This window comes from Lissotriton vulgaris, chromosome 2_1, assembly GCF_964263255.1.
Source record: "Lissotriton vulgaris chromosome 2_1, aLisVul1.2, whole genome shotgun sequence".
Lineage (NCBI taxonomy): Eukaryota > Metazoa > Chordata > Amphibia > Caudata > Salamandridae > Lissotriton > Lissotriton vulgaris.
In genome coordinates, this window is record NC_141687.1 from 731,186,961 (window position 1) to 731,201,996 (window position 15,036).

General features: G+C 41.8%; 1 protein-coding gene across 1 annotated transcript in view; it reads left to right on the top strand.

The window, feature by feature from the left end:
• RIC3 (RIC3 acetylcholine receptor chaperone) overlaps positions 1 to 15,036 on the top strand; it is a 143,666-nt gene that overhangs the window by 99,144 nt on the left and 29,486 nt on the right. Inside the window, exon 4 of the mRNA XM_086956014.1 lies at positions 3,414 to 3,507. Within this exon, the coding sequence (XP_086812140.1) occupies positions 3,414 to 3,507 (94 nt within the window). The remainder of the gene's footprint in view (positions 1 to 3,413; positions 3,508 to 15,036) is intronic.

The following is a 15,036-nucleotide window of genomic DNA, read 5'->3' on the forward strand; positions in this document are numbered from 1 at the left end:
TTACTTAACTGATTTGGGAGTTTTACTGATAGATTTGTATCTTTTAAAGTTGTTTTGGTATTGCTTAAAACTTTACTCACATTTCTCGAGAGAAAAGACTTTCACTTTTGTGCTTTAGCAACCAGGCACTGGTTTACAAATGTGTGTTAGTAAATGCATTGCTTTCCCGACAGTTAATAAGACAGGATCTCAAAGAGACATTCTATTTTCACGTAAACATAAAAAATTAAAATTAATATTTAGGATACCCTTTAAAAGTGATTTACATGGTGATATATTATTTTATCAAAAATGACTGTTAATTGATTTCAATATTTCCTTTCCATCTTGTTTGTTTTCCAATCACGTTTCATCATTAAGTACCGTCAAACCTTATCTATGTTCATTTCTTTCTTTACTGTTGTATTTATTACATAAATGATCCACATTTTGAAACCCTATTACAGTAATAATTCAGCACCCTATTACAGAGGGTAGCATCATGAGGGCAGAGCTGTGTGTGAGATGATGAGAGTCAAGGGCCAGATAGTGTCAATAAGCAAAGTTATAGCTAGGGTTGGCTTTAGGGCGGTGCAACCAGTGCAGCAGCACCTGGTGCTGACCTCTGGGGGGGGGTGCTGTGTTTAGAAATAACTTATGGTTTTAAAAGCACATGCAGCAAAGTTCTTTGTATTTCCAGCACTGTTCAGGCAGCAGTAAAAATTTTACAATAACTCTATTGATTGATGTTCCTGTTGGTGATTGATCGGAGTTTCGTCTAGTTGTACTGTTGATTCATCTTAAAGTAGCCTAGGGTCTTAATATGCCAAATGCAAAGAACACGCACCATGCAGATCGCAGAATTATATTTTATGTGTCTAGTTCAGTAAATTACTGCTTTCCCCACTTGAGATACATTTGTTACAACAGTTTATAAGTTACAATATGTAACACTGACTTATAAACTGACATCAAAGAGCTACAGGCAAACTGCATAATATAGGTTAGGACATTATGAGCTTTATGTAGGTAATCTACATTTACCGATTCTAAAATATAGAATTTTACCGATTCAGTATTTTAGAATTGGTAAATGCTACGCAGGAAAACATTTGGTAAATGTTACCGAGTCGGTAAAATTCGGTAATTACATATTCGGTATTTACCGATTTGGTAATTCCCATTAATTCCTATGGGCCTGGAGGCCTATAGGAATGAATGAGAATTACCGATTGTACCGATTGTACCGAATGTGGCAGGGTGTCACATTGACACCCTGTTGCACCCCTGAATAGTGCATGGGTGCACATGTGGCAGACAAACATGCCCTAAGGGCATGTATGTCTGCCACATGGCACTGTTAAAATTTGCAAAAAATAGCTTTTTAACTGTTTTCAATATTTAGCACCAACTTGTAGTTGGTGGTAAATAACGAATCCTGAAATGAGAAAAGCACTCATTTGAGTGCTCCCTACATTAAGGATTTGGTAAATTACCGAATCTATATTTTAAGCTTTCGGTAATTTACTGATTCCTTAAATTACTGATCCGGTAAATTACCGAATCCTTCAATTTGGCCTCCTACATCTGAAAAGCCTAATACCAGTCGGTAACGGCCGAAATTCGGTAATGTCATCCGTTACTGACCGGTATTAGGCTACCTACATATGGCCCTATGCTTTTTTCCCCTGTCTTTCGTAATCTATTCCTAATATTGTTAAATAGGGTTAATGTGGGCGAATATACATTCTTATTAGTAAAGCCAATCCTAACTAGTGCTTTAAAACAAATTAAATTAAATGTATGCGAGAGATGGGCTATGAAGAGATGAGGGGTACTGAAGGAGGGTGCTAGTAAGGGAATCTGTGAAGAAAGAGGTAATTGGTGGGCGGGAGTGTCCAAACAAACTGTTGCACTGGGCACCACCAGCGCTAAAACCGGACCTGGTTATAGCCACGATAGAGTTTGTTTTTCCAGCAGCAGCTGTGGACAGAAGCATTAATGATGAAAATACAGCACCCTAAAGGATGGAAAACCTTAAACTAGATGGTTGGCCCTACAAAGCCACATCGGGGAATGGTGGGCCATGAACCAAACCCTAAATGACCCCCTTCTTTCTTCATCTATTTACTTTATTGAAGTAAGTTCAGTAAACTGTATAGCTCCTCTGATTATGATCCTGCGTGTAGCACATTGGGCAGAAATGATGTTCAGTAATTGAATTACTGACATGATTCCTGATTGATACTATTACAAATGGCCACTGTAATCACCAGGAGATTAGACAGTAATACCACTCGGTGTGTGGCACTGTCATTTCAGTACCTGATTTTATTGAAGATGTCTCCAACTTTATGAGGTAATGACCAAATTAGTGGACAATCATTTAATTATGGCAGCAATGGGTGTTAGTAATAATATTCCTGGTGTAGCCATTACCACCTGGGAGATTTCCTAATTATGTTGGGGCATGTTTACAAGGAAATGAGGAAGCGCGGAGCTGTGGCAAATTTTGCAGCACCACGCTCCGCCATTTCTGAAACGCAGGGATGCGCCTTATTTACAATATGGCACACCCCTGTGTTTTCCCTAGCACTGGTGCTAAAATAGCTGCCAACGCCGACACCCTTAAACAGTAATGGCGATTTGTTGCTTCTACGTGTGCTGGAAGGCACACCTTCCTGCACATAAACAATCATTAATGGCATTTTGCTCTCACACACAGAAAAAGCAACACCAAGGTCAAATAAAAGTATTTCTCCACTTTGTGCCCTTCTAAGGCCTTATAGAGTTCGTTTTTCGTGCCGCCTCAGATTTACACCTCTTGTAAATCTGGGGCAGCGTCAAAAAGCAATGGGTGTTGCGGTGGAATGCCCACAGTAACACCCGTTGCATGTTCCTTTCACGCAGACACCTGCATGGACGGGTGCCATATTTCCAAAGAAGCGTTAAGCCACAAAATGTGCTTAAGGCCACTTTGTAAATATGGTGCAGGGCATTGTGCCACCAGAACATCAAAAAAGTGACGTTCTCCGTGACACAATCCCCTTGTAAATATACCCCATAGTGTTTGAGTGGTTTTTAGAACTTGCACTAATTACCCTACCTTCAATATCTACATGTCCCTTTATTCCAATACATGCATTCAAACGCATTATTAAAGTAATTCGCATTTCTTTTTTATTTCACTAAAATATCGCCTATAGTGCTTTGCGCCGAGTGCTTGCATTCAAATGACAGCCTGGGCAGCACTGCTCCTGTGAGTTTTGATTAGAGAAAGCAAACAATCACGGCGGCTTTTTTCCACTATTGGCTTTACCGGTTGCTAAGGCCTTCCGCGTCGGCCGGGGATTGGAAAGAACTGGGTTTGTGATCAGGGGCAAGAACCAGTCGTCAAAGCTGCTGTTTACACCAGGGACTCTCTTGTTTTTCAGCTGATTATGAACTTGGACAACTGCAAGACAAGCTCAAGGAAACCGAGGAAGCGATGGAAAAAATAATCAGAAACGTCGGTCCGAACTGCGAAGGGTACGTTTTGATTTTTAATATTGAAATATATGTTTCCCTTTAAAAATGAAATTCTCTGCCTCCCCTAAACTATTCCTGGCTTTGGATTAGTAACCATGGCTAGTGCGTCACCTTCGGCAACGTCTTTTCAGTTTATTTGAGTAAAAAAATGTTGTTGTTTCTTTAATGCTAAACGTCATCTTGCACACTTTTGTTTATGGCCGTCGCAAAACTGTTCTCATATTAGCTCATTCGTTTCTGGTTTATTTGTGTCCCGCTGCTACTGCGAGGTAACAAGACCGCCCTAAGTGTGCGTCACGTGTTGTGCTACTTCCATTCTTTGTGGCAAGAACTGCTGGAGCGTGACATTCCACGCGCACTTGAACTGTGATTGTGCTAGACGCGAGTCACAGCTTAATAAAAGCTGTTTGCTGGAATATTGCTTCCAACATCCTCCAGAGTTTCGTGTTATTCTTGAAGAAAGGCATCTTTTCAAATTGTTAGGTGGATGTTTTATTGTGCTGATGCCCTTTCTAACCTACATCGTGAGTGTCTGTGTTGTCACTGAGCCCTCAGTTAAATCAAAGGCTCCAGAACACACGATGGACAGCACATAAAATAGGATGCAGGAGTAAATCATTTAAGACTATGTTAATTTATCACGTTTAAGTGCTTTTGTCTATTTCTGTGATGTTAACATATACTTCATTTTATATGACACTTAGTGCACCAAGAGGCAATGAAAGTGCTAAATCACAATTAGTAGGCACCCCATATTCCAGAAAAATACCAAAATGTACCAAATTTAATTAAGGTACATGGCACTGGAAAACAGACCTGAACAACAGAAAATCCTTACATTACGATCCTGATGTCAGTGCTGGGTGGCAAAAGTCAGCTTTTGACCAACAATGCCCTGTTTCAGATTTTAGAAACGAGTCAGACATTGGTGGACAGAGTTAGGTCTGGTTTACTCAGGAGCAATGGGTAGGATGGGTGTGCAAGAAAGAAGGAATAGCTATATAGAAAGACAGGACAGGAGGATAAGAATTTTATCAAGTAGAAAAAGAGGAAGCTCACGATCATTGGGCCGAATGTATGACACGTTGTCCCCTAATGATATAGAGGGTTTTGGGTAAAGATAGGGTGGGAAGTTAAAGAGACTGGAAGGGTGGTTTTCATGCTACCAGTTGGCCTGGCTCATGGGACGATGCAGGTTGGTTTGTGAGCTCCAACTGGCCCACGTAAGTGCATGAGGAAGTCATTAAGGCCCAAATTGACTAACATTTTGCGTCTGGGTTGTGCCTCAGTCCACATACAAAATCCGTGTTGAGATTTACAAAGCCATACAAATTAAGATTAGCTTGAGTTTGAGTGGGAATTTATCTCAAAAGTAACGAAAGGCAACGTATTACACTCCCTTGTGCTACCTTGCATCGGGGAGACAATACATGGGTGGAGCAAAGGCATTCCTGTGCATGTATCCGTGTATTTTGGCACAAAACCATATTTACTAAATTCAGTAAGCATGGATTTTTGCCAACTTTGTGCGCCGGCTGGAGTAACAAGGAGAAAAAGCTTTATTTCTCCTTGTTACTTCCCCTTTGCATGTATGTTGCTTTCTGCATCACACATACAAAAACGATTAAGCCTCCAAGAAAGATATCCCTTCCTGCACAAAATCGATTCTGTCCACAATGGTGGCACCCTTGCAATGTGGTGCAAGGGTGCCTTGAGCTGGTGCTAGTAAGCCAGAAATATGCCAGTGTTACGAGAGAGCAGAACTCTGCCATATCTTATTAGATATCACTTATTTCTGCTTTTTCCCTGTGATACAACATAGTAAAACAATGTCCCTTGCTGCGTTCCATTGGGTCAAAGTTTAATAAATCTGGGCCGAAGACTACAATAAATCGTAATCAGGATTCTACAAACAGGGCTTATACTACTTGACAGATGTGTGCCCGAATTTTTTTCACACCTTGTTGAACAATTCCATGTTGCTGAAAGAGGTATTTTATTCTCTATCCACAGAAACAGCCCTACTGGGTTTGGAGTGATGTTAATCTGACAGTTTCCAAAGAAGCTGGGGAGGTAGATGTTTTCAGAGCTATTACTGGTCCATCAGCAGGAACTGGTAGAAAAGGAGAGCGTTCAGCATTTAAAAACAACCAGATTCATTATTGGTTTCTGCATATTTCATGACGGGTTTACCATGGTCTACATAGCTGATGGGCTTACAAGCAAATTAAATTTACCCATCAGGTGTGTACCAATTTTAACAAGTTTGAAAGGGAGGGCACAAGCACATTACCTCTGGATAGTGTCGGTAAACTGCAAAGTCCTATGGTCAACAAAAACGGGTTCAGCAACAAAATTCAAAAATCTGGAGGAACAGCATGCAAAAGAGGGACTTTTCCAATAATTGCAACGAGGAATAATAAATATGTCCAATAGTATTTGCTCAGACAGATTATTGCAGTTTTCATTGGTGGAACATATAGGGAAGATCGTTGGCTTTTATTTACCTCCTGATTTGATGTGCAATACATCTCTGTTCTCTGCTTGTGGATCCTTGCGCTGATTGGCACTTGAAAATATACTCTTTTGGGATATCTTTATTGTTTGAAAAGTCTACTGTTTGACTGGTTGTAATAGGTGCTGCGATAATGATGTATTTAAGGCATTTACGCAGGTTATGGGAAAAATGTAATAAATATCTTGCTGCAATTAGGCTTCAAGTGAATAGTCTGTGCGCAGCCCCGTGGGGTGCTGCACAATATTCAGTAGTTGATGACACATGAAAGACACAACAATGGGGACTCTCTGATACACATATACAACTGAGAAATCAATGCTCACGCTGAAAAAACAAAACAAATGATATAGCCAGGTATTGAATTCATGAGTGTTTATATTTAGAATTCAATTAAGTCTGTGCTGAATTACTTCATTCAGTGACAAAACAAACAATACAAAATGCAACCATCACACATATATACAATTCTGTGTCAATTGGTGAAAGGAGTGCTCAAGTGCTGAGATATATGTACAAGAATCAATACAATTATATACACAAGTGACAGATAGGCCAACAATTAATTGATCTCCAATGAATTCTGGTGTTATATAGAGGAATCATGGAGTGTTCTGGACCTAATTTGGGCGTCGACGTTTCGACCCTAGTGCGCCCCAGTTGGTGGTCGCTGCGGGTCTTTATCAAGACAGGATGCGGTCGGTGACGGTCTGTAAATGTAAAGGCTAAGTATCAGAGAGAGTGTCGCGCAATTAGGAATTGCAACCGAGTAAAGAGTGAGTCAATATGTACTCACATGGATCAGGAAGGACGGTTTTCCTGGAGTGATGCCACACATATGTTTGTCATATCTGTGGATAGGGAATGGATGTTAATTGCAGATCCAATAGCAAATTGGCTACTAGTAAAAGATACAGAGAATCCCGGGCTGGAGCTGACTAGCGGAGGATGTCGTGATACACTGTAAGCCAGGTGGACTAGGCTTGACCTTTCAGTGAAGGGAGTGAGTAATCTGCGGCGTTAACCAAACATTAAAAAGGCCCCGGCTAGAGGAGCGCGCAGGTGCCCATTAACAAAACGTGTGCAGCCGTGTGTACATGCAATCACTCGCGCCATGCTGGATAGGTGGACTTAGCTGGGCCTACCAGTGAAAATGGTGAGTATCCCACGGTGTTACACAAACACTTAAAAAGCGCAGGCTAGGTGAGTGCGAAGGTACCCAATACCAATCGTTTTAAGCAGTATGCCCAGTCAGTCACTCACGCCATGCCGGAAAACATGGGGTAACTGTCAGCGGGGGTGATTAAAGTTCCTATTTAAAAACAGTGCTGACATATGTTAATAACCGCGAGGTGATGTGAAAATTGTTGTGCCCTTTTAAAAAAAAAAAAAAAACGGTCACGATCCCGACCCGCTACCTGCATGCCACGGAGGTAGTGTGCAGACATGCATGAACTCACCCGTCGTAGAAACGATCACAGATGCATGGTCCAAAGCGACTCATGGTGATCTGAACCGAGCTCTCGCAGAGGTGGTGTAAGGCAAGAACCGTTTTTTTTCTGTTGTTTTTTTTAAAGGGCACAACAATTTTCACGTATGGCGCGAGTGATTGCCTGTACACACGGCTGCACACGTTTTGTTAATGGGCACCTGCGCGCTCCTCTTGCCCGGCCTTTTAAATGTTTGGTTAACGCCGCAGATTACTCACTCCCTTCACTGAAAGGTCAAGCCTAGTCCACCTGGCTTACAGTGTATCACAACATCCCCCGCTAGTCAGCTCCAGCCCGGGATTCTCTGTATCTTTTACTAGTATCCAATTTGCTATTGGATCTGCAATTAACATCCATTCCCTATCCACAGATATGACCAACATACGTGTGGCATCACTCCAGGCAAACCGTCCTTCCTGATCCATGTGAGTACATAGTGACTCACTCTTTACTCGGTTGCAATTCCTAATTGCGCGACACTCTCTCTGATACTTAGCCTTTACATTTACAGACCGTCACCGACCGCATCCTGTCTTGATAAAGACCCGCAGCGACCACCAACTGGGACGCACTAGGGTCGAAACGTCGACGCCCAAATTAGGTCCAGAACACTCCATGACTCCTCTATATAACACCAGGATTCATTGGAGATCAATTAATTGTTGGCCTATCTGTCACTTGTGTATATAATTGTATTTATTCTTGTACATATATCTCAGCACTTGAGCACTCCTTTCACCAATTGACACAGAATTGTATATATGTGTGATGGTCGCATTTTGTATTGTTTGTTTTGTCACTGAATGAAGTAATTCAGCACAAACTTAATTGAATTCTAAATATAAACACTCATGAATTCAATACCTGGCTATATCATTTGTTTTGTTTTTTCAGCGTGAGCATTGATTTCTCATTTGTATATGTGTATTAGAGAGTCCCCATTGTTGTTTCTTTTGCATTTATTAGCATTTCTCAAAGAAATTTGTCCTACCCAACAGAATCATTTGTTTGTTTAACCACTAATACCCAGGTTCTGAGGGACACAGGGTTACCCCATCTTTTGTTAAGCGACACATAAAAGACACCTGAACTTCATATCAAGATGTCTACAATCGTAGTTCATATCATAAGAAAGAAAGGAAAACCCAGCATTACGGCTACCAAGTCCCACACAGCACTCTATGGGGCCCATTAGGATGGGGGGCGGATCGCCCCCGCCGGGTTGGCAGTAGTCACCGCTGGCCCAGCGGGGGTGATCCGCCCACCATCAACACTTCAAAGACCCCCGCCGTAGTAGGATGGCTGGGGGGTCTGCGGCGGAAGGAAAGACCGTCCGCCGCTTTTCCGCTGGTCGACTCGTCGACCAGCGGAAAACATGGTTAATTTAGTAGCGATGTCAGCAAGACACTGCCATCCATATTACGATTACTGCGGAGATCAGCCTTTACATGGAAAGGGCGGGCGGTGCTGTGAGCAGCGCCCGCCAAAATGCTGGGAATAGGGGTTGCCACCGCCACGGTGGCATCCTCATTTCAGGTGGTAGACTGCCGCACCCCTTGCAGACGGTCCCACATTACGTTACCGTGCACGCCTGCCATAGTAATGGAGCCCTAATTTTGGTGGAATGGTGGAACTGCACATTGACATCTTCAGACTATAAAATGAACACACATTTTAAACGTGTGCAGATCAATAGCAGTGTGTCAGCTCCCAGTTACGCAGCAGTTCCTGCGTCAAAGCAACAAAGTAGTTGCTGAGAATGAGTAGTTTTATCATCTGAGTTCCCATAATTTGCAGTGGAACAAATGCTGCTCTGATTTCAGCCCGTGGTATTTATGTTTCTCTGAATTCTACAGACTCGTGTGTGAGACACGCCTCTGCATGATGGTCTTATTATTATGAATTTACAACTCCATATCAGGCCAAACACAAATTCTTATTTCCAGTGGGAAAATATTGGCCTCACACCATCCACTTGCAGGAAGCACGTGCTGGTGTTTTCAACTGTTCAGTTGCCAGCACGAGCCTAGGAACTACTTCTTTCATGTTTATAATGTAAACATCAGTGCGCTGAAGGCTTTGGCATTTCCGCGCAAATATTCACGCAGCGAAATGATGTTAATAGAAAAACGAGCGGGTCCACCCACGCCCTGCCACTCTGAACCTGGTGCTAGACAGGGCATACAATGCATTGAGTGGAACAATTGAAAGGCTAAATACCCACGGGGAGGTTTATGGAAAAAGCAGTCGCACACACGAGCAAAAATAGAACTTCTGGAATTATCTGAAGCTGCTGGATTTGGATGCGATGGTTAATTACTCGCTCAGAAACATATCAAAGGAGTGAGAGTGAGGGGGTTGTGGTCACACTATTTAAATGCTGATATCCACCACAGAGCACATATGCATGTTATTACTTTTTTTAATTGCATATTTCATTTAAGGAAAATGCCGTGCAAAATGCCTCTAACACGTTAGAAAGTGTATAAATGAAGGCGTGCCCAAAGAAAGGCAGCACGTTGAAACCTCAGCTTGGCTAACACAGATTTCTTCCTGAAAAACGGGAACATAAACCAGTGCCATCTGTTGCGCGGGAGTCTTCACCACACACTGCGGCTCCAACAAACTCTCACACATATCCGTAGAGTGGAAATACAGGATGCTGCACTAAAGAACTCAGAATCTCTATTTGGCGTTGCAGCGTGCACAATGTAATTCTTTATTTAGTTATTTATATACTTACCTCCATTCGGCCAAGTGACAGAGTTTACTAGCCCCCGCCCTGGCCCTCCCCCGCCCCACCCACCGTCACAGATTGTTGAGCCCACAGTGAGACAACAAAGGACCTGGTCAAAGAAATGCTAACAGCACAAGGCAGCACACCTCCACGATGCCACGCAGAATACTTCTTCCTTGCAATAGAAGGACTCTACACTGTGATATTGGGCTCATCAGCGTTAATTAGTTTAGGTGCAGTGAGGCCGGTGTACACTCTATGGAGTTCAGGAACTAGGCCATTCTCTTGCTGGTAACCAAAGGCAACAACTTTAATAACCCGCGTTTAAAAGTGCTAGAAATGTGCTAGGGTTGCAGACAAATGAATACAGTGTCAACATACTGGCAAGAACCCATTTACACACAGCAGCCTTCAGATAGTCTTCCCCTGTTTACTGACCTGACTGGCACGTTTTACTAAAGGTCGATCTAATTCTGAAAGCTCTTTGTTGATCTAATTCTGAAAACTCTTTGTTGACCTGTCTTTATTTATTTGATCATTGATGCATTTGCACTCTACCCTCTGGTTGCTAAACAATGCTGAAAATTAGCAACTATCAAAGTTCTCACATGACACCTCTGTCGCTTTAATCTTATCAGCAACGATAAAATGGATGAGGTATTGGAGACTGGGGTGTTCAGACAATGTGAGAAAAAGAGGTCTCACATGTTTGTGGTGATAGCCAGATGCATACTGAACTGATAGCATAAACTGGCCACCAGTCTTGAACCTAGCCCCTTGCTCAGTTCTCAGCCTACCACCTAAAAAGTGCATGATTTTTAAAGCTACACTGCATCCCCAAATTCTTTTTTCTTGGCTTTCAGTGAGGGTTCTCAATTCGTTCTTTGTTTTTTAAATAAAAATATTCCTCCACCAAGGATGAGAAGAGCAATACCAGGGAGGAGGAGCTGATGTAGCAGCCTTAAGAGCAGGAACAGAAGCCCATAAAAAAGTGCCTCCCCTGGAAAAAATATTTGTACCTTTCCAACAGATAAGCATCTATCTTGTGATGAGATGGGCAGTATTTTAATCAGTGCTCCCAAAGGCGTTTCTGTTTTATGGCTGCCTGAGAAATATCTCCCGCCCTCAAAAACATGCAGCAGACAAACTCGCTTAGAATGCATGCTACCACAGGGAGTCTTCGGAAAAACAAGTAAGCATGCTTAAAATGCTTGCAGCCTTTGGGCGTGTAGATAAAGGGTGGAGGACTAAAACAAGTTTGAAAAAAGCAAATGAATTGGAGTACTTTGGCCATGGGCTACTGATAAGACAAATACAGGAAGAACAACAGGAAATGTCATGCGACAACTAATAGAAACAGAGGAAAAGTAAGTGGCAAGCACATGAACCAATAAAAAGTGAGGGTGAGATGTAAGCCTCTTTTAAGATCTATATTAAATATAATAGATTTCCTCCATGCAGATGAACCTAAAATTGAATATTCCTAAGCATAAACAATGTAGACATTTTATTTTGACACTATTCCAATTGTTACAGTAAACTCATTTTGTTAGAGGCGGCAGACCCGAGAGCAGAGGACGGCCCGGGACCAGAGTTCGATTCCCGACGCGGCAGGTTTCTGGACCAGGGTCAGCGGACTCGATAATTCTCTCGCCTCGGTGCCCACTCTGATCAGCGATCACACTCGGCAACTCTGGGCATTAGCTTGCCTCATCTTCACTAACGGCCCCACCAGACCGCCGGGGATGCCTGGTCTCACCCTGGAGATACCCATTAAGGGACCATCTCTCAGGGAAGCCAGGAAGGGTTTTGCAGCGGTCGAAGCGCCTTGGGACCCTACGGGTAAGTAGTGCGCTATATAAATGCCAATACATACATTATTCACAGGTAACGGATCTTGAGGTCAACAGATTTTAAACACGAAAGCTAAAATGAACAGTTTTTCTCAAGGGATTTTAAAATTTTCATCTGAATAGGATAGTTGACCCCTCAAGAAAATGGTTGAAATTTACAAGGCTAGAAGAGTGCCCCCTGCCACATATAGAGGTGGTCTCTGAGGTTAGCTAATTGCACTGTTTTACAAGTTGAGGAATGGCTACTTTGCGTCTGTCTTAACTATGATTGTCCATCGGGAGGTCAGTCTGCAGTACCTATAAGGTATACTTTTGGTAAGACCTTTCCTATTATGGATGGTACTATGGGCAAAAGAGGATATTCGTTTTACCAGATCTATTATTTTAGATTGTTTAGCGTTGGATAAGACTTCGAGTATTCCATGGTTATCGTATAGTAACTCTTACTTTAGTATGTTGTTTAATTTGCCCATATGGTCAGACCCTGTACAGGTGCTATCGTTAACTAAGAGGATGATCAAAGATACTTTTTTCAGTATAGATCTGGACAGCGATTGCCTGCTAACAATACAAAATCCTTAGTCATGTTATACAAGTCATATGAGATAGAGGAGGGTGGTTACAACTATCCATCTGGTGTAACAAGTATGCAACATAGTTTTGTTTTGGTAAGACTGAGATGTGGCATTGTGTATCATTTAGGGGCTTTTCCAGTTATGAAGTCCTGTCATTCTGATCAGACCTCATGTCCATGTGATGGACGAAGTGAGCAAAGCGCAATGCACTTTTTACTGTTTTGTAAATTTTATCAGAATGTAATTTTTTTTAAATCTAAAACCTATCTTTGTTAGCCATTACATTAGATCATATAATGCTGCTATAAAATACTTGATTTCACTATGCAAACCATTTCTGTGTTCCAATGTGGCCTTTTTTATTCTGAAAGCCATCCATGTGAGGAAAAGCCTTTTGTATTAGCTAGTCCTTGATTTCAATCTGTCTTTTGTATGGGTTTTATCTAATGGATATAAAATGGATTCATTTTATTGAGATTTAGTTTTTATTGGGACTATTTATTGCTAAAGCACTTTTATGGCTGTTTCAACTAGCCAAATAAAGTTTATGAACCAAATGTAATATGTGTATTTACATATTTACAGATAATCTACATTAGACATCTTCAACCTTAAAAACAATCAAAGAGAGAGTGACATAGAACCTTTGGCAATGGCTTGCTGCTCTTGGGCTAAGGAGATCATGTGCAGCCATGCCCTCCCTGCACAATGAACCTTTGGCCGCAGTCTACAGAAGGAATGGGCCTAAGCCAATGGTATTGGTGTCTTTTGTTCTCCAAATGTCCTGTCGGAATTTGAATGGCTAAGGCAGCATTTTGAACTCTGCTGTCTATTTTACAAGTCCACACAATAGTTTTCTGTATGGAATTTAGGTGGGAAAGTGTATTATTATATTATTTAGCAAAGAAAGTTTTGCAAATATTCATAAAACATGGCCAAATTTGCAAGTGATACAAAATGTTTCCTGTGGACTTCACATTGTCACAGTACATAACCGTATATGTTAGTGGTAGTGCATACCGGTTCAATGAGAAAGTTTTTTTTTTTGCCTTCAGCATGCACTACATACAGTAAGTATTGTGCTATAAGTGATAGGGCTTTGGGCGTAAATGAAGGCAATCGCACTTCAAGCGCAACAGGGAATGAAAACATTTTCATATTTTTGTTTACAGACCTAAGGTTTGGATGGTGGACTTCGAGCCAAATTGATTATGATAAAAGTGCATCTTGGATAGAACATTAGGAGCTGGCCAGCCAATCAGAATGCACCTTATGTAATCCATAGCTACTTTAGGATATCTGTGACGGGAGCATTCTGTTCTGGCAGCTTCTAGTGTCCCCCCGGTGTGATGTGAAACCTGGGAGCGCTGTTTGAGGAGGAGTTGCCTAAAGTTTGGGCGCGAAAAGGCTTAGAGGAAAGTAGAGCATCAGCTTCAGGGACAGCAGTAGGAGATTATAGATGAAGAGAATGTCCTTCCAAAGCAGATGCTGTATAGAAACTAAGAACACCATTGTCCTATCCACTTTGGACCTTGTCACTGTCATTTCCTTTGAAACTAGAACTTTCTGTTCGGTGCCCTCCCCTCCGTTCGGAAAACGGTACATTTTTAAGGATTCTCAGCTCTCACCCACACTTGTGAGGCATGCTTCATCAAGTTTGCTCCTAACTGAAAATGTCCACAGGGAGCTATAAAGTAACACCTCTTCTGAAAGCGGAGCGATGACTCGCTGCAAGCAATATGGGTGAATCTATTGATCATACAATAGTTAGAGATAACAATATTGTGTAGTTAAACTTAAAAGTATAATATGGCTAGTTTATTGTACCTTATTGGCTCAAAAGTAAAAAGAAATATGGCACGCTAGAGAAATAGTTAGGACTCCTTGGGGGGGATTTACTAACATTTTGCACCCTGTTTGCGTCACAAAAGTAACCTAGAATGGCGCAAAATCTTTTTTTCTTAATTTACTTTCCAGCCCTAAACTTCTTTAGTGCTGGAAATAATGTAAAAGTAATTTGCATTACTTTGCTCCATGCGGGGGACCAAGAGTGGTGCATGGGTTTTCCCATGCAACCACCCAAGGTTTCTCTCGCTAAACCTAATTTACTAAATACAGTCATTTGGGTTTAGCATGAGAAATCTGTGTCCTCTTATACTAGGCACAAGGAAGGAGAAATGCTTTCTTTTCTCCTTCCTTTTCCGACTTCACATGCATACAAAGTGGGAAAAACGTTCCCTCCTCTTTAGGAATAGTATTTTGTACAAGAAGGGTATCCTTTCTGTACAAAACGTATGCTACACCCACCCACACACCCTAATCATGCGTGCTTAGGTGGTGTGTGGCGTACGGCAGCTTT